General features: G+C 45.8%; 1 protein-coding gene across 1 annotated transcript; it reads left to right on the top strand.

Moving 5' to 3' along the window:
• The first annotated feature begins 457 nt into the window (after nt 1–457).
• Nucleotides 458–22,719, top strand: PSMC6 (proteasome 26S subunit, ATPase 6). The gene is made up of 14 exons (XM_054972305.1): nt 458–607; nt 2,417–2,496; nt 6,141–6,180; nt 6,497–6,549; nt 7,311–7,378; nt 8,750–8,864; nt 11,356–11,443; nt 13,165–13,226; nt 13,316–13,439; nt 13,716–13,777; nt 16,312–16,432; nt 16,520–16,600; nt 17,665–17,736; nt 22,237–22,719. The coding sequence occupies exons 1-14, from the start codon at nt 523–525 to the stop codon at nt 22,353–22,355; spliced, it is 1,170 nt and encodes a 389-aa protein (XP_054828280.1). The 5' UTR covers nt 458–522; the 3' UTR covers nt 22,356–22,719.
• Nucleotides 22,720–26,495: the final 3,776 nt, after the last annotated feature.

Genomic DNA, 26,495 nt, shown 5'->3' with positions numbered 1-26,495 from the left:
TTCCCCTGGAGTAAACAGCTGCTTTGGAGGGTGGATTATATGGCATCATACTATGAGGTAAGGTTTTGCCCTCCCCAAAGCCCGCCTCTCCCCACCCCAAATCTCCAGGAATTTTCCAACCTGGCAGCCGTAGCAGGGGCCTCAACAGGGTATAAATGTTGTACAATCCTCCCTCCAAAGCGGCCGTTTTCTCTAGGGGAATCGATCTTTGCGACCTGGGGAATCCGCTATGATTCCGGGAGATCCCCAGGTCGCACCTGGAAGTTGGCAACCAGAGGGCGCGAAGGGCCCTCCTCGTCGCGCGCGCTGCTCATCCGCTTCAGCGCGAGGCCTGGAGGCGCCGGCAGGGGGCGCCGGTCGAGCGTCGCCGGAGGCGTGCGCGCGCAGCCGGGCGAGTCTAGGCCGATTCGGAAGACTTACGGAAAGGCCCGCGTTGGTTTTTTTTCTTTTCCCCCGGCGTGCCTCGCGCCGCGCCTGCGCATTGGCCCCGGCCGGCTCAGCTCCGGCAGCCTCATCGTCATCATGGCGGAGCCGCGAGACAAGGCGCTGCAGGACTACCGCAAGAAGCTGCTGGAGCACAAGGAGATCGACGGGCGCCTCAAGGAGCGTGAGTGGCCCTGGCCCCCGTGCCCCGTCTCCTGGGGGGCCTGCCTCTGCCCCTGGAGGCTCCACAGGCAGCCCTCCCAGAGGCCTCCTTCCCTGTGGGGATCGCTCTCTCTCCCTCCCCACCCCCCGTCTGTCGTCGCCACATCTTGTGGCAGGGAGTCCCGTAGGAGAGCCAACAGGCCCGCCTCGCTCGGCCTTCTCTTTTCCGGAGGGATAAACCGTTTCGGCTCGAGGCCATTCCATGGCTCCCCTGTTCAAAGCCAGCCCCGGGTTCTGCTTCCAACCGTGGCTGACCAGCCGCTTCTACGGCTTCCATGGGTGGCGCCTGGAGAATTACAATGGAAAGGGCAGAGATCAGTTTTAGGAGAGGGGCTGTGTTGATCCGCAGTAGAACAGCAGAGCATTGAAAGCTTATGCTCTGAAAATCTAGACTCAAATCCTGTGGGGATCTGTAGGAGCGAGCTGTGACTCACGAAAGCTCACACCCTACCACAAATTCTGTTAGCCTTAGAGGTGTTGCTGGACTCGTTCTTTTCTACTGCTGTAGACAGGCTAACACAGCTGCCCCTCTTGATCTACAGAGATCAGTTCTGCTAGCAAGAACGGCTGCTTTGGATGGCAGGCTCTATGCTATTACATCCCTGTAATCTGTAAGGTACCTCTGGACTCAAACTGGACTGTTCTTCTACTGCAGACCACCTAAAACTATCAGCAAGAGGAAATGGGGTTGGAATGGAGGTGGCTGCTGACCAGGGCATAAGACCTTGAGTGGACAGAAGCTTTGGACCCAGTGTATGAAGAGGGCCCAGAAGTGGCTGGCCTGATAGGAGGTGGCCAGAGAAGCTGCAAGAATCTCCTAGGCCAAAACCAGAGGTGCCCTAATGTCATTAGAGGAGGCAGCAGGCTGTGGGACTCGCTAGCATGTGGAGGAGTTCCAGGAAAAGAGGAGAAAAAACAGGGGAGGTGGAGTGGAGAAGGTAAAGAAGGAAGAAAAGTGGGGATGTGAAAGGCAGAGAGAGACGAAATTGGGGTGGAGAGGGAGAATGGGGCCTTTGGAGGCAGAGAAGAAACCCAACTGAGGGGAGGGGGGGGCAGTTGGGTCCAAAGGAGATAAATCAGAAAGAGGAAGAAAGGGAACCAGCAGAGGAGAGGCAGGAAGATCTGCGGAACTTTCCCAAGAAGTCTCAAGGTTTAGGGGCTGTTATCAGGGCATCACTCTCCTACGCCAACATCTATAGGCCTGTGGTGGTGGAGTGTGCTCTCAAGTCATCGCTGACTCATGGCGACCCCTGGTGGGGTTTTCATGGCAAGAGACTAACAGAGGTGGTTTGCCATTGCTTGCTACTTGCTTGCTGCCTACCAAGACTGTATATTTTCTTGTTGCTGGTTTCTTCATAGACTTTGCATTGACCTATGCATGTCAATAAGGTCGCCCTAAATTCCTAATGGAATTTACTTTATACTGAATCAGGCGCTTTGTTCATCATGGTCAGTATCGTCTAGTCACTCGGGCAGCCGCTCTCCAGGTCTCTGGCTGAAGTCTTTCACATGGCCAACCACTTGATCCTCTTAATTGGAGAGGCTGGGGATTGAACTTGGGACCTTCCGCATGCCAAGCAGCTGCTCTTTCACTGGGCCACAGCCCTTGCCTGAGAGGCAAAGACAGAGAAGTCAGATATCTATTCTGCCATTCCTCCCAGATGATGTTTTGCATTTGCTCCGTTTTTACCTTTCAGAGAGTGATGGGTGGGGGGCAGTCTGATTATTAGCACACACATCAGTCCCCCACCACCGCTGTTTCTGTTTGTAGTGAGGGAGCAGCTGAAGGAGCTGACCAAGCAGTATGAAAAATCTGAGAATGACCTCAAGGCTCTGCAAAGTGTTGGCCAGGTGAGTGTTTTTGTGTTGGCGGCCATGTCCAGTCACTGGCAAGTGCCTAAGGTGTGAACGTGAGCTGTGTTTGAAACTGCAGATGAGGGTGGGGGAGAAAACAGGCCACTTGAAGCCAGCTGGGTGGCCTTGGGTCAGTCACAGGTCTCTCAGCCCCAACCACCTCACAGGGTGGTTGTGAGGATAATAATGACATACTTTGTAAACTGCTCTGAGTGGGCATTAAGTTGTCCTGAAGGGCGGTATATAAATTGAATGTGGTGGTGGTGGTGGTGATGATGATGATGAAGAAGATGATGATACCCTGAGTGCAGGAGGACAATGCCTGCCTGTCGACTTCATTTGGTGATTCCACATTCTAGTATTGTGGGAGAGGAGAAAACATTTTCTCTTATGTATTTTCTCTTTTCTTACACCACCTCCCCTTTGTTGTCTTCCCCCCCACCCCTGAAAATGAAAAGTTCCCCGTCTTCTAAATTTTAAAAAGTGTTAGATCTTACAGATGGCTGTGGGCATGAATTTGAGGTCTTTTGTTATTTCGCACATTTCATAATGTTGGCTGGAATCTCTGCCAGGCATAAGGTGAGGAAAACATGCTTTGGCTTCGCCTATTTTAGGAACTAGCTTCTAAATGTGAATAGTGGTGGATGAACACAAAGCAAAGATGTGTCCCAAATAATCTTGCGTTGGGATAAGCAGCTGCAATGACATCCGGTCTGACCAGGGTCTCTTCTGCATCTGGTTTTGCCTCTTAATTTCATCCAGTAGAGCTTGCAGGTTGGAGATTGGGGGTTTGAAGATTTGCTTGCTGGTTTGGGCTGACATCTTTCAACTTCAGAACCGCCCCCCCTCCCCGCCCCGGGGTAACAGGCTCTCTTGCCTGTGTCTGAACTAAACTTCCACTACTCCAAAAGAAAGATTTATCTTTCCTTTTGGATAGCGTTGAGCAATTAGTTCAAGACCTGTAGAGCAAAATTGTTCTTTGAACCGTTTGCTTTTCAGTACATTTATTTGTAAAAGGTTTTTCATTGCTTTGCCGCTTTTAATCAAAGTACTCAGACACTTGTTAGAGTTTATTTCTTTTATTGAAAATACACTCTATTTTTTTAATGAAGCAAGTAGTTAAAAATATATGATTATTAATATGTCCTACAAAAATAGAACACAGAAAGACAATCAAAATTAAATTTGCTAACATTTCCTAACTCTTAAGTTTAAAAATAATCAACGTCTTTATGAAATGCATTAAGATTTTCATAGCCTACATTGCAAAGATAAGAATCTCACCTAATCTTCATGAGATCTCTTCCAATCAGAGCTCTAACTCGTTATCTAGATTTGCATGTTTTATAGGTTATCATATGCAAATATCTAAGATCTTTTCCCGTAATAGCATTAGCAAACTGTGATTGGTTTAATGCTTCATTGAATATTCATAATTTATTGTATGACCGTTTAATTAGCCAAAAATGACATTATAGCTCACTTGCAAAACAAAGCTATAAATTCATGAGAAATGACAGGAAGAGTTAAGATACTAGATCACTATTGGTCCAGTCTCTGATAAACATTAATCTAGATGGACTCCACTGTTTTTAATTAGCTTAGTATTGATTAGTAAAATGTGCTTTAATCTATATTATTACAACACCCCCTCTCCACTCCAGCCTGTAAAATCTTGTCTTGAGTTGATGTCCAGGATCAATGTAACAAGGGTAGGTTTGTGTCGTGCGGCCCCTCCTGTCATTCTGGGTATTCTTTGCAATATAATTCAATACATGTTCCAGCAGGAGTCCACAGCATGGTGGCAGTAGGTGCCATGGTGCCCACTGGCATCTTTCCTGGCTCCTGCTAAGTGTTTTTAGCAAATGGGGAGGCCAGTTGGTGCCAGCAGTGCTTCTGATTTGCCATTGGAGATATGGCAGGTATTGCTAGCTCAGTGTTTCTTAACTAGCAAGCTTTACTGTAGCATAAGCTTTCGAGAACCATCTTCATCAGATGCATCTGACGAAGAGAGCTGTGGTTCTCGAAAGCTTATGCTACAGTAAAGTTGGTTAGTCTGAAAGGTGCTACTGGACTCTTTTCGATTTTGCTACTACAAACACGGCTAACTCCTCTGGCTCTTAACTAGCAAGATATGTATACATTTGGGTATACAAGAAAATATTTTTAAACAGTATGGCCATTTTAAAAACCAAGCTGTTAAACTGTGCTTCTGCCTGAAATGCCGAAGAGCTACAGTTAGTTATGTATGAATGAACAGATTTTGTAGTGGGCTTTGCCTGCTGTGACAGTTGCTTTGTGGTTGTACCTGCCTCCCCGCCCATGTCAGATATCCAAAGGAGCCTGCTGGCTACAAAAGGTTGGAGACCCCCTATTACTGTTTGTACATGAAAAAATAGAATGGACAAAGTGCAAGCATTCAGACCCCTCAGAAAAACATTCCTCAAAACATTCCTATACCCAACAATAGCCCTGCAGAGAAGATTAGCACATCAAGCACCAATCCATATGCAAAAGGACCTCCTCAGGATACAGTGAAGCCTCCCGCCATTAGCATTCCACACCCTGGGAAAATCTTACAGGATGACTCAGCCCAACCCCACCCCTCCTGAGTAGATTTAAATGACCTGCCAACATCTTTTGCACACTGTGACACTGAGAGATCCCTGTCTTTTGGTGCTACACCTCTGAAGATGCCAGCCACAGCTGCTGGCGAAACGTCAGGAACTGCAATGCCAAGATCACGGCAATACAGTCCGGAAAACCCACAACAACCATTATTCCTCAAAACGTTTCCCAATTTGTCCTATTATACAGCGTTGAATCTAAAAGCTATTGTCCTCAGGCCCCAGTCTGATATTTGACTCGTTTACCTTTTTATAGACCATTATAAACGTACACGATCATTTGATTGGTATTGGTGCATTTCCTATAGTTTGAAATTATATAAACTTGCCCCATGAAGTAAAATGAGGAAACCACTCATGGTTCTTGCCTGCCTCTTATGGTGGCTGCTTGCCGCATTTTCAGCTTGCCCTTCCTCAAAGAAGCTCTGGGTGACGTGCATTTAGGAGTCACGATAACCCTTTCAGGTTGGCTAGGCTGAGAGAATGTGTGTGAGTAGCCCAGGGACATTTGGTGAGCTTCATAGTTGAGGGGGGATTTGAAGCTGGATTTCCCAAGTTTCTAGTCTTACGCTACGCCTTGCTCCAAGGAGCTTAGGGCAGCACCTATGATACTTCTCTGTTTTATCCTGACAACAGTCCTGTGAACAGCCCAATATCATCCAGCAGTATTTATGGCCAAGTGGGGGTTTGAAATCAGAATCTTTTGAATACTGTTCTCGGTGTTGTAATCGCTACACCATACTGGTTCTCTGATTTCTTTGATACCATCATATCCCAGATTTTTGCAAATCCATTGTTCCCTTACGAGTCAACTAGCTCTCCGATTTTGCTTACTCACATCCCAGCAGCTGAGTATAAATAGCCAATCAATGAACTGCTTCCTTCTTTGACTGTTCCTTAAACAGTGTAGTAAAAACTGCAGCCAAGCTTCGTGTGCATTCAAGAAGACAGACAGGAAGGATCTTCAGTGTATGTCAGTGTGTGTCTAATTTTTTCTTTTCGCTTCTTTAACAGATTGTCGGTGAGGTTCTTAAACAATTAACAGAAGAGAAGTGTAAGTACCCTGGACAGTGGCTTTCCTAATAATGGGCTGCGTTCTGCTGCCCTGCGTCTGACGGCGCCTTCTTCCAGTGCGAGCATCTTGGGCGGGAGGAAGGTGCCGCTGTGAGCAAAGAGGTCGGGTGCAGCCCGCCCTTTTTAATGTGGCGGAACTAAAATGACTTCTTTGGCTTAAACCAAGAGTGGCGAGGGTGGGTGCATCAAAGCGCAGCCTGTAGTTGGACGGTGCAGCCTGCCTTCCTCTTGCCACCACCATCCTAGATGGATTCTCGGCTGCTGACTCTGCTTTTATGTTTTCTTTGCTGCTGCAGTCATTGTCAAAGCTACGAACGGACCAAGATATGTCGTCGGCTGCCGGCGTCAGGTAAGTTGCTTTCGGTATTTGCGCATCAGTGTCTAAAATAGTCAGTGTGGCGAATGCCTCTGAGGCTCTGATCTGAGTTAGCTGAATCATGCTCTTGAGTAAGCACGTCAGGTGGCTCAGGAGGGAGCAGGCTGTGCATGGAAATCTGGATGGCGACTAAATTAGGCTGTGGGCCAGTTCAGTGCTGGGTTCGTACCCGAAGTTTTGTGTGTGTGTGTGAATTTTTTCTTCTTTTTTATATTTTGCCCTTTCTCCAAGGAGCTCCCATGGCCATACAAACTTTGAAAGGGCAAGGAAAGGGGCTAGTGACCTCTTTAAAATGAAAGCTGGGAATTCAGATAACCTGATACATATAATAGTATATTGATATAATGCTATTTAATCACTGGTTAAAAAACAACGGCTGTGTGGAAGCCCTGTTGCAGTTATGCTGTATCAGTAGCCACAGCAGCAACGGGAAGCTGCACAAGCCGTTTTTTCCTGGGTGGAAAATCCTTTATCTGCAATATAAGTGAAACCTTTCCTGTTTTTATATCAGTTTTCTCCAAGTTGTTTTAAAAACTGTAACGTTTGTTTTGGGGGGGGACTCTGTATTGGGGAGCAGAAGAATTGATAGATGTGTGTGATCTTACTAGAGCTCCAATGTGACATGGAGGGCCTGCGTGCAAAGCAGACGAGGCCTCCCCTCCTCGTAAACATTATTCCCTGTTTGGGCACTCTTAACAGTTGGGCTTTGGGGCTGTTTCTTTTCCTGCCTCCAGCTCGATAAAAGTAAGCTGAAGCCGGGAACGAGAGTTGCCCTGGATATGACCACGCTCACTATTATGAGGTAAGGTTTTGCCATCAAACAGGGTGTGCGTATAGTGGGGGGGGGGGGACAGAGCAATGAAGGAAGTGAAGTAGTGCCTTTTTTAACCAGAAAAGTATTCTTTAAAACTTGTATCTCAGAGACATTCTCTATGGATTACCAAGGGAATGTAGGTTAAAAGTGCAGAGATGTGAATTTTCCGAAAAATATTAATCAGAAAAATGTCTCATGCCCTAAACATAACATGATCTGATTTAAAATGTTTAGTCTGACATATGCACAACAATAACATTCAGAAGGACTCGGTGTTCATTTTATGTCCCAGTGATAACAAATGCTGGAACTGAAATTTCTTCTTCATAATCAAATAAGTGTGCTTTACGTGGAAATTATTTTTGTTAGACCAACAGTCGTAGAAATGTAGACAATATAACGTACTTATTTACATCATTTAAGTTTACCAAAAACACTGAAAACTGTTGACTAATTAACTTTAGGAGACCCAAAGTACTTGGAGTGATATGTCGTGGATGTGTTTGTCCGCTCATCTGTTTTAACAGAATTTAACTCTCTTCCACAAAAGTCACTGGAAACATATTAATGAGTTTCACTGTCACTCTCTGTGGCATCACGTTACTTGCTAGTTCCATATCATATTGATGATTACAATATTCCTTCCCACATGTGAGAAGCTGCCTTCAAGTGGAGGAGTGGGAGAATCAAACCTGGCTCTCCAGATAAGAGCGGCAGGACTCTAATGTGGAGAGCCAGGTTTGATTCCTCACTCCTCCACTTGAAGCCAGCTGGGTGACCTTGGGTTAGTCACGGCTCTCTCAGAGCTCTCTCAGCCCCACCCACCTTACAGGGGGATTGTTGTGGGGATAATAATGACATACTTCGTAAACCCCTCTGAGTGGGCATTAGGTTGTCCTGAAGTGCGGTATATAAATTGAATGTTGTTGTTGTTGTTGTTGTTAAGATACATAAATAAGAATTTTAGATTTAGTTTTGGTTTGACCTGCACTGCCAATCAGGTGAATTCCTAATTTTTTAAAAATTAAAATTATATGTATTCTGCCCCTCCCTTAGTTTGCAAATCAAGGAAACACAATCAAAAGAATCATTTGGAAAACATTAATTACAGCTTTGAGGCTGCCAAGCTTTGCCTAAGATTTTATTGACAGTAACATCCCTGCCTTGTTACTTTTATGAAACAATGAATCTTTATCAATAGAATTTTTTTTCACTGAAAAAAATGAATTCATGTGTCTTCCTTTTTCCTGTGAGGTTAGAGGTGTTTGGGAAAAGGTTTTGGAATTGCTGCTAAGAAGTTCAGAAATGTGTCAGGACAGAATGAAATAGTAGAGCATTTGTGTCCATTATCCAATTTAGATATTTGCCGAGGGAAGTTGACCCGTTGGTTTACAACATGTCTCATGAAGATCCTGGTAATGTCTCTTACTCTGAGATCGGAGGACTGTCAGAACAGATCCGGGAACTAAGAGAGGTACTCGCCTGTTTCATTATGGATCTGTGTAATGGGTTTGGTGTGGTGGAAAGTTTGTTCTAGCAGGGCAAGATGTTTGAATCTGTGGCTCAGTTTGGCTGTCAGGTAGTGATCCTCCACACCGTGGCTTGGAGGATCCGGAATATGCCATTGGCTCACATTCCACCCACCACCACCCGGACTGCTTGTTAACTTCTCCATTTCCTTCCATGAGGATAATTTTCGGTGGGTAGCCATGTTGCCCTGCAGTGGAACAGCAGGATTTCAATCCAGCGGCACCTTAGTGTAAAGATCTCCCAAGCAAATCTCCAAATGCTGGAAATGTGGGGAGGGCGGAATAAAAATCAAAAATAAATAAATAAAAAAGATTCCACTGTAGTCAGTAAAAATAACTTTATTGAAAAGCTGCCAGTGTCGTGAGCTGACTCCGTCTTTGCCAGGAATGAGGGTTACATGCAAGCATCAATCAGATTTATCAGTTTCCAGAGCATGGGCAAATTCTAAAATCCCTCTCCCCCCTCCAGTCTAACAGTTAGCTAAGTTCAGCGGGAAGGCATCTAGGCGGGAAAACAGCTGAAATGATGTGTAGGATGTTCAGGGTCCGTGCAGGCGCCTCTTCCCAGAGAGGGCCCTGGTAGAGTTCAGAGGAGCAGGCAGATAACAGCAGGAACAAACACCTTCCATAGTTTCCCATTGCCGGTCCGAAAGACAAGGCAAGCGGCATAGAATAGTCTCAGCATAACAGTAGGGTATTACTGGGTATGGCAGATGATGCCAAGCTCCTGCCTCTCGGAAGCTTACACTCTGAAAATCTTGTTGGTCTCTAAAGGTGCCGTTGGACTCAAATCCTACTGTACTCCGTTTCCTTGATTCCTCAAGGATTCCTCTTTGTCTTCCTGGGACGAAGGGAGGAGTTGAGGCTGGAGCTACTTTAAGGACTGCGGCCTGGAAGAAGAGATCTTCCCCACCCCTCACAATGACTGTTGATGTCCCTTGTTGAAGTTGCTCAGCAGCTACTTCATGAGAAGGGGCTTTAATACACCAGGCCTGGCAACAGCCCATCTTCGGCAGCAGGGTCATCTAAGGGCAGGGACAAGATTCACCAGTCCCCCTCCCACCCCGGTCCTCCAGTAATGCTGCAAAGATTAAGAGCAGCATCTTTGGAGAAAAATAGTCAACTTTTTATATGCCTTGTAAACTGCCTTGGCAGAAAGGCAGCTTACAGTAAACGTTCTACGTCAACAATGGGTTGCTTCTAAATCAGCATTTAAAATTGGTATGCGGGGGGAATTTAATTTAATTTATTGGGAGCGTGCAGGCATGTTATTGTTCAGCTTGGAGGATCGCTTAACATTTGTTGCCTACACCGTCCAGCTTGCCAGTTTCACAAATGTGCCATCCCAAGTCCCAGAAAGCTTAATCTTTTATCAATTAGGGAGTGCATTTGACGGTAGGTGCTTGGATGTGTGTTCTAGCGAATGCAGCTGAACTTATTTTCTGGAGCCATTATTGGGGTTGTGATAGGTTTTGCTAGGAGGCTGGATTTTTAAGATACCTTTTCTGCCCCTTAAAATCCGCTCTATTTGACATACTCTTGAGAGCCAAGCTACAAGTGACGCCTGACACAGGTTGGATACTTGTCAGCTTCCCTCAAGTTTTGATGGGAAATGTAGGCGTCCTGGTTTTACAGCTTGGCTCTCCATTACAGCTACAAGACCAGGATGCCTACATTTCCCATCAAAACTTGAGGGAAGCTGACAAGTGTCCAACCTGTGTCAGGCATCACTTGCAGCTTAGCTCTTAGGCCCAGCACTAAAGGAGGTGGCAAATATCTCTCTGGGCTGTAGCCCTTCGTTTTACAGGTTGGGGGTTCATATGACTGAAGACTCCGCCATAAAAAAAACACACGACCGTTGCTATCCAAATAAATGATTAATTTAATATCTGTATAATCTGCTGTTCTGGTAGATCAGGGTGTTGAGTAGATGCAGACAGTAATAATAATAAACACATTAAAAAAGCAATTTTTTAAAGTACAATTGATTGTTTCCTTCCACTCAGCTAAAGGGGGAGCTCAAGGACGCTTCCTCTGGTGCAAGAGGCAGAGTGGAAGATCGACATCCACTGGAGGAAGTTCCCTTGGGCCAGAGGAAGGCGCCAGCAGCCATTAACTGAGCTGAGTGATGCAGGATTAAAAGCTCAGTAAACAGAGTTGCATGTCATTCCAGATTCCTTCTCTTGGACAGAGATCTTCCTGACGGGAGGATTTTTAAAAATTGCGTTCAAAAAGCCGTTCCGTCCTGTGAACCCCCACCCCTCAGTCGGAATAGCCGAAGCTCTGTTGCGGGCTTGCCGTCTCAGGCGGAGCAAGGACACTGTGGCCGAGAAAAAGAGCCTTCTTTCCTTCCACTGTTCTTTGTATGTTCTTCCGGGTAGGTTGCGAATCTTCTCTTCTCAAACCCAGCCAACATTTGGCTTCTTTGCTTTGCAGGTTATAGAACTTCCTCTGACAAATCCGGAGTTGTTCCAGCGGGTGGGGATTATCCCTCCCAAAGGCTGCCTGCTGTATGGCCCACCAGGTCAGTGTACCTCTGGAAGTAGCGCACCTTTATGCTTGCTTCCCTGACCCCCTACCCCAGTCTGGTGTTTGGTCTGATATGAAATACATGAACTGCTCAGCATCGGCAGTCTGTTAGCAGAGCTTAGTTAGACTGCCTGATTTGTATGCAGAAGGCCTTGGGCTCCATTAAAGGTGTGCGTGAGTGAGTGAGTGAGTGCGAGAGCGAGAAGGGATACACAGCTCAAGGCTAAAGGCCAGTTTGAACAAGCCCTTTGTGAGCTGAGTTCTTAGGCATGCCTGCTTCACCCCTGACTTGTGCATGCAGTGTCCAAGAGAAATTATGTCCGCTTGGAGGGTGGGCAGGTGGCCCGAAAGAGAAAACAGCAGTGTGGGAGAAGGAGAAAGTTTAGCAAACCCTGAGAGGTCTTGTTGGAGGAATAGAGCCTTGTCCTTCCATTTTGGGTCAGGGTTTCTTAGACGTTCAGATGGACTTTGCAGGGGTTGCAACAGCAGGTCTTCGGGGGAAATACTCATTTTTAGGGTCCAGATCCCAGAGTTTTAAGAAAATTCCATGTGGATAGTTTTAGGTGGGTAGCTGTGTTGGCCTTCAAGATTTGAGTCCAGTGGCACTTTAATAATAACATTCAATTTATATACCACCCTTCAGGACCTCTTATCACCCACTCAGAGCAGTTTACAAAGTGTGTTATGATTATCCTCACAACAATCACCCTGTGAGTTGGGTGGAGCTGAGAGAGCTCTGAGAGAGCTGTGACTAACCCAAGGTCACTCAGTTGGGTTAAAGCGGAGGAGTGGGGGAATCAAACCTGGTTCTCTTGATTGGAGTCCTGCTGCTCCTAACCACTACACCAAACTGTAGTGACCAACAAGATTTTCAGAGTGTAAGCTTCCAGGAGTCAAAGGAACAGTGCAGCTTGATTAGATGAGAGGGGTGTATCAAAGGAAGGTGTCAAGATCTAAAGGTACGATGCAGCTTGATTAGAGCAGAAATTAGCATCTGTAGTGAGGTAAGAATCCTATGTCTCTCTTCAGCCCCGGGAGGTCCATTGTTCTGAATTCGTGAATGAATTCCATTTCAGCAATCTCACCTTGTAATCTCCCCTTGAATTTTCTCTGTTTGAGGTCAGCCACTTTTAGGTCAGCAGTGGAATGTGATGAAATATTAAAATGTTCTCCCATTGGTTTTTGAGTGTTGTGATTTCTGTTCCATGACGCAGGCATTATGTGTTAGGAGATTGCTCCAGCCCTGTATGGCAGAGTTTTAACAGGGCCCTCCGGGCATGGCACAGGAAGCAGCCACCCTTGCTGAAACTAAGTGGGTCTGGCTCTTGAGTTGGGAAACTGCTTGGGAACTTTGTGCCCACAGCTAGAAGAGCCATGGAAAGAGAGGCAACCCATAGATCTATTAAATCATTGCATAATTAGTGCTTCTGCTTAACCCCATTTTCCTCTTACTTATCATCTTTGTATCCTCTGCCCCCCCCCCAGCTGCCTTCAGTGCAGCAAAAATCCCCAAAAGTGAGTTTCCACCCACTTTATCCTCCTGACACTTTATGAGGAAGCCTAGGTGGAGAGATCCCCCAAAGCCTCCGTCGGAGCTTTGTGTCTGAGCAGGAATTAGAACCCAGAATTAAGTCTCATTTCACCTCACTGGTTCTCATACTTATTTCTCTGCGCCCTCCTCACCCTTTGCTCTGTCTTCCTCAATCGTCCATCTAGGTACGGGGAAAACTCTCCTGGCCAGAGCAGTTGCCAGCCAGCTAGACTGCAATTTCTTAAAGGTAAAAAAAAAAAACCCATGGTGTCCGTTCTGGAAGGTGGAACCAAACCTGTTTGGCCGCCGTTCACGTGACCCGATTCCTGTCTGCAGGTTGTGTCTAGTTCCATTGTCGACAAATACATCGGCGAAAGTGCTCGGCTGATCCGAGAGATGTTCAACTACGCCAGGGATCATCAGCCATGCATTATTTTCATGGATGAAATTGATGCCATTGGTAAGGCTGGGGCTTCCTGGTGACTTCCAGACCTGTCACATACTTGGTCATATCTACCCCCTTTGTTAACGGGGGCTCCCCGGGAAGCCATTCGCAACAACTGTGTTGCCCTCCAGAACTTCCTCATGAATGAAGGAAGCCCCTTCCTTGAAGCAAGATCTTCTGCCTTCTGAACTAAAACTCTGTGTCCAATTCCAAGCTCTTCAAACTCCTTTTAGACCTTAACGTGCTGTCTTCGGGGGTTCAATGAAACATTGCATTTTTTTCCCCCCTTAGGTGGCCGTCGTTTTTCTGAAGGGACTTCAGCTGATAGAGAAATCCAGAGAACTCTAATGGAGGTAATGTTTCCCCGTCAGCCCCACTCTCCATTCTCTGCCCTTTCACTTCTAGGTGGATAGCAACAACAGGATATTTTAGCATCTTGTTCTGCCTTTCATGAGTTGAGAGGGGGCGGGGGGCATATACCTGGCAGGGGTCAGTAATGGAGGCTGAGACCGCAGAGATAGGGGTACAGGGTGGGTGGATAGAGAGCAATTTCTCCCGTCTGTCCCACCGACCAAAGAAGCTCAGTTGGTGGGTACACGGGCCGGGGCCTTTTCGGTAGCGGTCCCATGATCGTGGAACAGCTTCTCTAGAGAGGAGTGCCTAGCCCTCTCGTGCTTTAGCTTTAGGAGACAGCTGAAGACTATTTTATTTAGGGTAGCTTTTTAGATGTCTTTTAAACTGTTTTTAACATTTGGTTTTTTTAATATTTTTATTACTTGTTTTATATTGTAAAAACTGTTGTTTTATTTGTTTTTGCTTTATACTGTAAGCTGCCTTGAGCTCCTTTTTTGGTGGAAAGACAGCTAATAAATATTTTAAGTAAATCATTCTGAAGAACACAATAAACCAAAGAGCCTTCGTTCACATTTTTTCTAGTTCTAGCATCCTAGTCCTGGTGCTGCATTGTTCGTTGGTCATTTTATGCTGTCTGCACTGTTTTCTATCTTGTAATCCACCTTGAGCCTCAGAGCAGAACCACAAGTGACAAAAGGCACAGGTTGGACACTTGTCAGCTTCCCTCAAGTTTTGGCGGGAAATGTAGGCCGCTTGGCGGAATGTTGGACAAGCGACCGTTGAAAAGTCCGTTGGACAGCAGTCGGAGAGCGAAGCTGCGAGACCAGGATGCCTACATTTCCCATCAACACTTGAGGGAAGCAGACAAGTGTCCAACCTGTGCCTTTTGTCACTTGTGGTTCTGCTCTCAGTAAAAAAAAAGCGGACTATAAATAAAGTACACTCCCCGAGGCACTGAGCTCCTTGCCTTTGAACGCTGAAGCCTCTTGCAGATGATGTTTGCAAGCGAGCGCTTAGGCAGGGGTTGCTTAATGTCTGAAGTGCCGGCGGCTGCTGGCCACGTGAATCCTGCCACTCTGCCACCCAGGAAGTGGAGGTTTGTCATTGATAAGAGGCTTTCCCGATGGAGCAGCCGTGGCTCTGCCCCGATGCCCTGTTGAGAGCTTTGGAGGCCGTGTCTGGATGGGTTGTATGGAGCAGGCTGAAGTTGAATCCTGCGAAGACGGAGGTCCTGTACTTGGGCTGTCGGAGGAGGGGATCCATCTCCCAGCCTTTGGGGGGGGGGGGAACCACTTGTGCCCGTACCATCGGTTAGGGGTTTGGGCGTGATCCTGGATTCCTCCTTATCTATGGAGGCCCAGATAGCAACGGTTGCCCGGGCTGCTTTTTTCCATCTCCGGCAGGCCAGACAGCTAGCCCCCTGTCTCTCAGCCCAGGACCTAACGACAGTGATCCATGCAACGGTCACCTCCAGGTTGGATTACTGTCCCTCGCTCTATGCAGGGCTGCCCTTGGGTATGATCCGGAGATTACATTGGGTCCAGAATGCTGCTGCGCGTGTTTTGACGGGTGTTCCTTACAGGATACTTAATACACCAATTCTGCAGCAGTTCCACTGGCTCCCCGTGGAATTCCGGATTTGGTTCAAAGCCCTAAGACTACCTGAGGGACCGTCTCTTCCCATATACTCTCCGGAGGGTGCTGAGATCAGCTGGGAAGCACCTACTGGTGGTCCCTGGCCCCAGGGAGGCTCGGTTGGCCTCAACCAGGGCCAGGGCCTTTTCGGTCCTGGCCCCGACCTGGTGGAGCTCTCTGTCTGAGGACACCCAGGCCCGTCAGGATCGTCTTATCATTTTAACCTGTAAGATGGAGATGTTCAACCGGGCGTATGGTTGAGGACAGCATGAGATCCTCACTGAGCCTCTCACCAGCCCCCCACTAAGTGTGGGGTTATACAGTGTCCACCGTCCGGTTGCCCGACATATGGGTACAGCACAGGGCTATGTAGTGCCCATTCATTACCTGACCCACGTATGGGTTGCAGTACATTATCTGTCCGCTTCCCTCCCCCCCCCCCCCCCGGTATGCTGATGGGCAGGAATCTGGAATTGACCCCATCTTGGAACAGTTACTATCTCTTTGTTGATTTTATGATGAACTGTTGTTTTATGAATTGTTTTTAATATTTATATTATATTTTTTATAACTGCTGTACCTTGCCCTGAGCCCGCTTGTGGGAAGGGCGGGTTAGAAATGTAATAAATAATAATAATACACGGCTGTGTTGGTGATAAGAGCCATCCCCTGTCCACACAGCTGTGATGGCCACAGCCCCATAGATGCCTTTTCAAAGTGCGACTGTCAGGGATTTTGACTTCATGCATCAGTCTCCATGTTCTGTGTTTGGGAGGACTGCAGGACAGCCCTAGCTGTAATTCTCCACCTGCCAGTTGAAGGGAGCTCTCAGATTAAGAAATGTGAGGACTGGTTGTGAAAAAGCCTTTCGGTTTGTTCTCTTTGCACCCTCTTTCAGTTGTTGAATCAAATGGACGGGTTCGACACTCTGCACAGAGTTAAGATGATAATGGCTACAAACAGGCCAGATACTCTGGATCCGGCGTTGTTGCGTCCCGGAAGACTGGACAGGAAAATTCGTGAGTAGAGTTTCTAGATGCCCTTCTGTACCTCCCTCCCCTCCACACCCTCCATTTTATATTAACGAAGCTTTCCCCCCTTTTTAGATATTGACTTGCCGAACGAACAAGCCAGATTAGACATCTTGAAGATTCACGCTGGGCCTATCACTAAACATGGCGAAATAGGTAAACACCCAGGGACTTTGCGAACACTCTCCGAGCAAATTGTGCTTTGCATCTTACTGTCCAAGTAATGTGTGTGTTTCTTGTACCTACTTACAGATTGCTGTCCCCAGAGTAGGGTAGGAACTGTTACAGTCTTGCAGTAATTTCTTTGAGTAGGATTCTGTTTCTAATTTTTGCTGAGCCCCACTTTTAATATACCACATGGTATTTCCTTTTTTTACAACTGCATCCATTTATAAAAATTGCATTTTACAAGGGCCCAAGGAGCTGCCTCTCCTGTGTTAGGCAGGCAGCAACTACTCTTTCCAGCACTGTCCAATTTCTTTCTCTTTTTGGGGGGGGGGGGGGAAGGTTTTTTCTGTAGCTCTTCTTCTCTTGTGGCATAAGTTACGCATTGAGGTGCGCCGTCTCTACTATCCTTTAGGGGAGCCAGTAAATCAGCATTGCTCTGGAGAGCTTTTTGACATTTTTATGAACTTAGTAAGCTCTCGGGTTGCTTTATGGATCTCTTTCAGGTTTGAAATGGCTTTTAATGGCCTGTTGTATTGATTTATTGTTTGAAAACCGCTTTGAGCGGCTAAGGTGAAATAGTACACATATGCCGTTAATAAATGAGGGAGGCATATGTTATCCCTGTTTATCCTCTCAGCAACCTGACAAGATAGGTTAGGTTTTGTGTGTGTGTGTATGTGTGACTAGCCCCAGCTACCCAGAGTTGCTTCCTGGGCTTAGCAGGTGTTGGAATCTACATTTCCCAGAATCCGGTGCTGCCCTTTATCCCCGATAGCACACCTGTTTGGACCAGAGACCACAAGATAGTAATTAGTATAATAAAGCTTGCAGACTCAGTTAAGTAGAGCTAAAAACTGTCTGATCAGCCCTCACACGGCCAAAGAACTGTATACTAGATCAAGTTTGGGAGCTGGCTGCAAATCGCTCTGCACGGTGAAAATATTTTGTAAATCATGTTCGGAAGCAACGTCTTGTAATTTTTGCCCCAGATGCTGTTAGCAGTTCAAAGCTTATCCTTCCGATTTACCGGCAGTTCTTCTTTTTATCCATAGATTATGAAGCAATCGTGAAGCTGTCTGATGGCTTTAACGGCGCTGACCTGAGAAATGTCTGCACCGAAGCAGGTGAGACACGAGGAGCTGGCGATGCTTCTTGTTGTCTTTTGTGTCTTTTGGTTTTAATGGAGGGATGCTTTGTTCAAACACGAGTCATTCACGGCATGCAGCTTAGGGGCACAATGCAGCGGTGTAACGAGCTTTTGCCCGTGTCTGAAACTAAACTTCTACTAGCCAAAAGAAAGGTGTATCTTTTCTCTTGGAAAGCTATCAGCAATTAGTTCTCAGACCTGTCAAACAGATAAGTTCTTTGAACCACCTGTTTATCAGTACATTTATTTATATAGGATTCGATATTGCTTTGCAACTTTTTATCAAACACACAGACACCTGTCTAGAGTTTATTTCACTTTATTGAAAATACACCCTAGTTTTTTAATGAAGCAAATAATTAAAATATAAATGGTTATTAATATAAATCCTATAAAAACAGAACACAGAAAGGCAATACGAAATAAGTTTGCTAACATTTCTTAATACATTCCAAGTTTAACATAATCAAAGTTTCTGTGAGATGCATAGGTAAAGATAAATTCTCACCTAAATTCTCTCAAGAGATTTCTTCCATCAGAGCTCTGCCATTCTATCTGAATTTGCATTTTTATAAATTCTCACCTAAATTCTCTCAAGAGATTTCTTCCATCAGAGCTCTGACATTCTATCTGAATTTGCATTTTTATAAGTCGTCATATGCAAATATCTAAGGTCTATTCACATGATAGCACAAACAAACGATAATTGGTCTGATGCTTCATTGAATATTCATAGTTTCTATTGTATAACCTTCCAGTTATTAAAAAATGACGTTATACTCAAACTTGCAAAAGAAAACTATAAATCTCTGAGAAGTGTCAGAAAAAGTTAAGTTGAGAGATCACCATTGGTTGAATCTCCGATAGAGGAACATTAATCTCGATAGAGTCCACTATTTTAATTAACTATCAAAAGATTAAAGCACACCTGTTAGAATTACCTAACACTTAGAAAAAAACACAGACGGTTCATGCAAAGTTTGAAAGTTCATCTAGAATACAAGTACATGGCCTAATATTGCTCAGTATTGATTATTGCCATGTGCTTTTATCTATATTGGTGCAACTGCGGGAAGTTCTGCACAAGCTCATGAAAGAAACGAGAACGAGTGTCTTAAGAGCGTTCGTTCAGATGTTCCAGGAGAGAACATGTAGCAGGAATTCCGTGTTCCATCAGAACAGCCGAATAGAATGCTTTTAAGTTCCATTGGAAACGAAGCTTCCCTCTCAAGGACAGCCAGTTGTGTACCCTTGGTGACCAGCACCAGTTCTGATTTTTTTTTTGCACACGACTTGTATACCCACGGCACACAGACAGCTCCATGTTAAGGGGCAGGCGACTCTGACACAGGGCTTACATCAGCGGGAACACATTAGTTTAAATTAGTCCTTTGAGTCCTTGTGGTGTTCCTTGGACCTCTGGGCACTTTTCTTGGCATTGTAAGATGGGCTTAGAAAGCACCTCTTCAGGGAAGCATCCTAGGTATAGCAGTTGCTCCTCACATGACTGGAGGGAGCCATTTAGGACACACTTTGGACTGTCCATACCAAAGCAGGGAAGAGGGAAAAGGACAGCTGCTGTTAGCCCTGGAGACGTGCATTTCAGGAAATGCTTAAGCTTGCCTTCACCCTTCCACCATATTAGCCCTTGAGCGAGATCCCAGTATGTTTGCTGTTGTAGTTTCAGTATGAAATTCAGATTCAAAAATGAGCAGATGAAAAGGAGGCACAAACGGGATGGGTTTCGCCTGGAGTCTAAAGCAAAACAAACCGCGGAGAATCTTGTCCTTTTCCTTTGTCATCACTTCCCCCAGGTGTATCAGATCAGCTACAGGTTGTGGGGCTGGTTGTTTGGGACAGCCACCTAGAACTGAGGAGGGCAGTGGCCTGTTGGGGGGGGGGGGCAGCATGGCAAACCTGCCCTGTTTGATGGTGGCTAAGGCTTCTGGCGGACCACGGACTCCAGAAGCGCTGAAACAGGGTTATTCGAGTGGTTCCTGTTTTCTGCGATTTGGGCCAGGCCTGTTTAGCACTTGCTGATTGAAAGCTGCTCTGAGCAATCAGACGGTGGGATATAAATATTTCCGTAAATAGGTGGTGATAATGGGAGGCAGATTGGTGTGGGGAGGGAATCCCACCACTGGCGTTCCAGCACAGAAAAGGCAATTCGTCCGGTAGCTCTCCACCTGTCCTCAAAAGCAGAGGCCCCCTGGAGGCCCCCTCCATGCGGACCTGCCAATGCCTTGGCCTCAGACCCACTTTCTCCCCTTGCTTCTTGCTAACGTAAGAATCCTTCTGCATCAGACCTCAGTCTCATCCAGCGTTCCCTCTCCCATAGCAGCTCTCCAGGATGTCCGCAAGAAGCCCCCAAGACAAGCCGTGAAGACAGCAGCCCTTTCCCCAGCCCCCCAGCCCCAGCAACTCTCATCTTTGAGGCTAAGAGCTCTTAACCGTTCCATTCCACCTGCACCTTACTGTGTGATAACTGCCGGTTAGACAGCAGCCCAGCAGTTTGTGGGGATGGATCCTGTAGAGCTAATTTCTGTAGGGAAAGAACTTTCCTTCTGCAGATAGAGTCCTTCCCTGAGACCAAAGGAATGCCCCTTCATTAGCAGAATGGATCTGCAGGACCCAACCCCATAACGCTCTCAGTCTTGGGAACCGAGGCAGAGACATGGCGTGCACACTCCTTATCACGAAGTTATGCAGAACTGTTGGCCCTGTTGGGAAGCATCCAGGCTTCTCTGTACCTGGTTATGGAAGGAGCCAGGGGTGGCTGTGAAATTCCAGCTGCCTTTATTCAGTAAAAGAAGCCCTGTGTTTCTTTTTTTTAAAATTTTTTAGAGTTTTATTTGAAAGTAAAAATACAAATAGCAATAGCAAGTGCATAGAACCTTATACAGAATACTGAATTTAAACTAGAAAAAGAGTCCAGTAGCACCTTTAAGACTAACCAACTTTACTGTAGCGTAAGCTTTCGAGAACCACAGTTCTCTTCATCAGATGCATCTGAAGAAGAGAACTGTGGTTCTCGAAAGCTTCTGCTACAGTAAAGTTGGTTAGTCTTAAAGGTGCTACTGGACTCTTTTCTGTTTTGCTACTACAGACTAACACGACTAACTCCTCTAAATTTAAACTACAACAGAAAAGAATAGTTAGAATATGTGCTATCACAACTAACTTATGGAATGGTTGTTGTGGGTTTTTCGGGCTGTACTGCCGTGGTCTTGGCATTGTAGTTCCTGACATTTCGCCAGCAGCTGTGGCTGGCATCTTCAGAGGTGTAGCACCAAAAGACAGAGATCTCTCAGTGTCACAGTGGGAGATCACAGTGTGACTGTGACACTGAGAGATCTCTGTCTTTTGATGCTACACCTCTGAAGATGCCAGCCACAGCTGCTGGCGAAACGTCAGGAACTACAATACCAAGACCACGGCAATACAGCCCGGAAAACCCACAACAACCATCGTTCTCTGGCTGTGAAAGCCTTCGACAATACAACTTATGGAATGTTTCTCCTCTCCTCCTTAATTACTTAATACCTAAAATTTCATATCAATAATCTTTAATCAGTCATCTATTTCATATTTTACACTCAACATTTTTAAGGTCTCTCTTTTGTAATTAATCTATTTCCATATTTGCTGTTCCTAATTTTTCTTAACTTCGAGCTTCGTAATCAAAGAAATCTTTCCGTTTTTTCTGGAATTCCGATATTCGTCTGTTATGCACATAAGAACTTAATTTAGCCATCGATACATATTCATACACTTTATCCATCCACGCAGACATATCTGGGCCAGATTCCATCTTCCTTTTTGCTACAAATAGTACTCTCGCAGTTGTCACCATGTACTTGAAAAGTTCACCACATTCTTTTGTAATACTGCTTGGCAGAATATTTAATAGCATATCTTTGGGATTTAACTCAAACCGAAGCTTGATAATCTTGTACATCTCTTTAAACAATTTTTTTTAAAGATTTTATTTAAAAAGAAAAGATATAACAATAGAAAGTGCATAAGAACTTATACAAGCACAACATCTGAATTTAGATTAGGCTAATAAAAAGATATATTCATAGTATATAACACAACTAAATTATATAACAACTCTCATTCCCTCTCTTTAGTTGCTTATACTCAAACTTTAGTGTCAGTAATTTTTAATTGATCATTTCTCCTGTGTTTTATCATTGGAATTTATCTTCATTTTAACCTAAATTGTAGAAGAAATCTTTCTATTTTTTCCAAAATTCTGCTATTGGTCTATTGTGCATATAGCCATTGATGCATATTCGTAAATCTTAGCTATCTACTCTGGGGTGTCGGGACAGACGTGTCATGTCTCTTCATGTATTTTTATCCAATATCTTTGTGCCTTCCTACATGTCCACCCTGTGTTTCTGACGAGCAGGCATGTGACCGTGTTGCAAAGCTTGTCAAAACCAAAGTCAAAACCTCTCTGTCCTTGCAGGCATGTTTGCTATTCGAGCAGACCACGACTTTGTAGTTCAGGAAGACTTCATGAAGGCGGTGAGGAAAGTTGCGGATTCCAAGAAGTTGGAGTCGAAGTTGGACTACAAGCCTGTGTAAACTTCAGCGGGCGGCTAACGGATGACGAACTGCATGGGAACGCTGGGGGCTTAATGGGTTACTTGAGAAACAAACGTATCCCTTCCTTGTGTCCTTTTTTGCGAGTGTCTGTGTTATACCGGTAAGCAAGTCAGTGGCGAGTCCACTGCCAGGGAGTCTGCTGCATTTGAAAAACAGATCTGAAAACGCTGGCCTTCGACGCAGCCCCCACTTAAGAGCAGAATAAATTGTGTTCTCACGTTGCAACTTTATACATATGCCAATCGGTTTCCTTTGGCAGATTGGAGGATGGCGCATTTCTTATTTTATATCATTTAATACTTTTCCCCCTTTAAACAATCAAATAAAACTTGTTTGAACCCTCTTCGATATAAATTTCCTTTGGCTTTCTGTGGAACAGTAACATAACATTCAATTTATAGACCGCCCTTCAGGATGACTTTACACCCACTCAGAGCGCTTTACAAAGTATGCTCTTCTTATCCCCACAACAAAACACTCTGTGGGGTGGGTGGGGCTGAGAGAGCTCTGAGAGAGCTGTGACTGACCCAAGGTCACCCAGCTGGCTGCAAGCGGAGGAGCGGGGAATCAAACCCGGTTCGAACCGGGGGTGGGTGGGTAATTCTTCCCTGCCCCTAGCAGCATCTTATTCAAATACTGAGGCTTCCTGGCTTTTAATAAAAGGACAGGCTCCTTTGCAGTGAGACTGTCTAGCCTTACGGCAGAGTGTGTGTTTTCCGTTCTCATTTTCACCTTTTTAAATGGCTGCTTGAAATCTCGCCCAAGAAAAGTAACAAAATATCACAGAAATCCATTGTGTCCAAATTTGGTTTAGCGTCTTGATCCGCCTCTCATTTTTCTGGAGAACCATCAAGGGGCAAGTGGTCTCAGCCTTCACCCCCCTGCCCCTAAAGTGTTCTGCTAGCAAGCAAGCGCGTGTGTACCTGGCGTTTGCTTTCCATTAGAACAGTTTTGGAAGAAGTGAGAGTGGCATTCTAGCTGAGATAATTATGATATTTTGCAGAAGGAGGGTGCTTATTAGCATTGAGGCTTTGGTCAGACACTTTCAGAATAAGAGGGCCATATATTTTTTTCATTCAAGCAGTGTTACAAGGGGAGCAAAACTGGATTTTGAAAAAAAAATCTATTATTCAGGGGTCATCTTTTAGAACTCGTCTTTGTTCTGAAACCAATAACTTGGTTTCAGGGAGCAGTACTGAGCTTTTACAAGCACACCCCTCTTTTCCCCCCTCCCCTTGGAAGAAAATGCCTTCATTTATTAATCAGCAGATGAGAAGTGTGCCGTATCGATCAAATGGTTACTGCACAGCCCAGCCCAATGAAGTGCATTAAACTGGCTGCTCTGAATGGCTGTGAACTATCTCTGTAAATGCAGCGGAGTTAGCTGTGTTTCTCTGTAGTCGCAAAATAGTAAAGAGTCCGGTAGCACCTTCAGGACTAACCAACTTTATTGTGGCATAAGCTTTCAAGAACCACAGCTGTCTTCATCAGATGCGTCTGTAGCATAAGCTTTCGAGAACCACAGCTCCTTGTCAGATGCATCTGATGAAGAGAGCTGTCGTTCTCAAAAGCTTACGCTACAATAAAATTGGTTAGTCTTAAAGGTGCTGTCTGTAAATGGACTATGGAGAATTCAGCCTCTCTCTCTACAGAGAGACCATGGATTTATTCGGCTTCTATCTGACGAAGAGAACTGTGGTTCTCGAAAGCTTATGCTACTAAAAAGTTGATTAGTCTTAAAACATGCGACTGGACTCTACTATTCAGCCTCTAGGTTGTTTAGTGTCTGACTGTGATAGTGCAGGGGGAAGGGGTGTCGAAGAAAGGGGAGGAGGATACTTTAGGACTTCTTGAGCCAAGAGGGCCAGTGTTTTAAATGGACGGCCTGCTGGCTGTACCAGAGTCCCCCGGCAGGAAGATTTCATGCTACACTCTTAGGGGCTAGCTCCATAAGCAGAGAGTCTTAAATCGAAATGTTCAAGTCCAACAGAGGTTCTTTAGAGTGGAGTCTACAACCTGCCTTATCCAAATACTTGCTTTTTTGAGTACTGATTTTTCTGACCCAGCTTGCTCTTCTGCTTAAAGAGATATTGAGCTTGCAGTGCAGTCAGCCAGCCTTCCCTCAGGAGTCACAAGCGGCAGAAGTTAATTCGGGCAATGAATGTGCCAACTGAGATCATGCACAACTGACTTGATTTATATGTGCCGCTGGCGAGGCAGAATCTCCCACCCGTGGGTCTTGGTGGTGGCATGATGTCTTGCTGGAGCAGGACTTGGCAGGGGAGCAGCCCAGTTTCTGCGCGAGACCATGCAGAGACGTACATGTTGGAGAGCTTTTGTCTCACCAGCAGCACATGTAAATCAAAATTCACGTGAATGCTGGCTGTGCCCTACCACGCTTAATAAAACACACAAGCCAAAAGTTTGCTTCTTGGCAGGTACAGGCTGCAGACTCTCCTGGGCTGCTGATTGGCTGCGATCCAGTTTGTGGGCCAAGGAGTGACCTATATTTACTGCTTTGAATGTACGTGGAAAAGGGCAAGTGAAATCTGGGAAGCGTCTTGGTTTGCAGTGCTCAAATGTCGTGCTCCAGCCAGGGAGCTAACAGTCTCTTACATCCTAAAACAAGAAGGGCTGGCTCCTTTGTACCTACACTGTCGTCCGTACTCAGTCACACAAGAAAGATTAGCTTCTATCTTGTACAATTTTATCCTGCCCTTCTGAGAAATTTGGAGCAGCGTATTTAGGTTCTCTGTGACCCCTCTGAGACAGGTTCGGCTGAGGGAGTGAGCTAGCCCAAGGTCACTCAGTGAACTTCAGGGCCGCGTGAAGATTTGACTCTTATTCCTTAGTGTATCAGACCACAAGATCTCTACATCGCTCACGGGGGTTCAGGCGGAGAAAGGGGGGTCGTGCCTAAGGCTTCCGAGTAAGTTTGTGGCAGAGGCAAGAATCTCTTAGCTGCTACATTTCTAAAGGGACTGTAGCATCAGTCCTCCTACAGTGGTTAACGAGCATGAAAAAAGCTTTCTGCATATGCTCAAAGTTATCACGTTACTGACATTTCCCAGAACTTGTCCTTTAAGAGAGTCTCTGAATTTTGACTCTGTAAACAAGCCCTAAGGAGTCAGTGTTGTTTTTAGTGGAGCTCCATAAATAGCTACAGTGGTAGAAGATCTCTTGTGTGTCCCCCAAGGGAGAAGAAAATCGAGATGTGTTCAAAGTTTGTCAGTGGAGCCTGGGCGAAAGCAGGGGGTTGGTTTCCACAGAACTCCAGGGCAATGTGGTTCCGAATAAATATTCATGTTTTAGTCCCTTCAGCTAAAGCAGACCTTTCCTTTCGACGGGAACGCTTCTCTTTCACTGCATAGGAGCAGGGAGTGAGCCTGAGAAATGGATACAGCATTGAAGGGATTTTTCATGTGTCAATCCGATTGCAATCCGATTGCCCCTATGCTGCTCTTGGGGGTTTAGCTGCTGAAATAGCCATGCTCTAGACACGGGTTCACAGCTCACTGCCCATATACTCTGATATCGTCTACCCTCATTAGCTGCCCTTCCGCAAAGGCTCCTCCACAGTGAGTGCAACAGGTCAGCCCCACCACCCGTTTCAGTGTGCTTATTAGTCAGTGCAGTCCAGCAACGTGTGTGCTGTGAGCATGTTCAGGCCTGCACATTCCCTGCACAGTGATGTCATTGAGCTGGCGCAGTACTATGCAACACAAACACATTTCATTTCTTCGTTGTTTATTCACCCTTTCGTGCTGGGGCTCGTGGTGGGCATGTTGTGCATCATGTGCTCAAGTTTTACTTACTTCATTTATACCCTGCCTTTCTCCTCGATGGGAACACAAGTGGCTTACAAAATATAAAATATCCTTACAACAACACTGTGAGGTTGGTTAGGCCGAGAGTGTTTGACCTGCCCAAGACCGCCCAAGCAAGTTTCCTTGGCACAGTGGAGATTCAAACCTGGGTCCAACATTTAAGCAGAGCCCTGTTGGATTAGACCAGCTGCCCACCTAGTCCAGCATCCTGTCTCACATAGTGGCCAACCGGTTACTCTGAAGGTCTCAACAGCAGAGAGGCTGTGGCCTCCCCCTGATGTTACCTTCTGGC

This window comes from Eublepharis macularius, chromosome 2, assembly GCF_028583425.1.
Source record: "Eublepharis macularius isolate TG4126 chromosome 2, MPM_Emac_v1.0, whole genome shotgun sequence".
NCBI lineage: Eukaryota > Metazoa > Chordata > Lepidosauria > Squamata > Eublepharidae > Eublepharis > Eublepharis macularius.
Note: the sequence above shows the minus strand (reverse complement) of the source record. Positions and strands in the feature narration are given on the sequence as shown.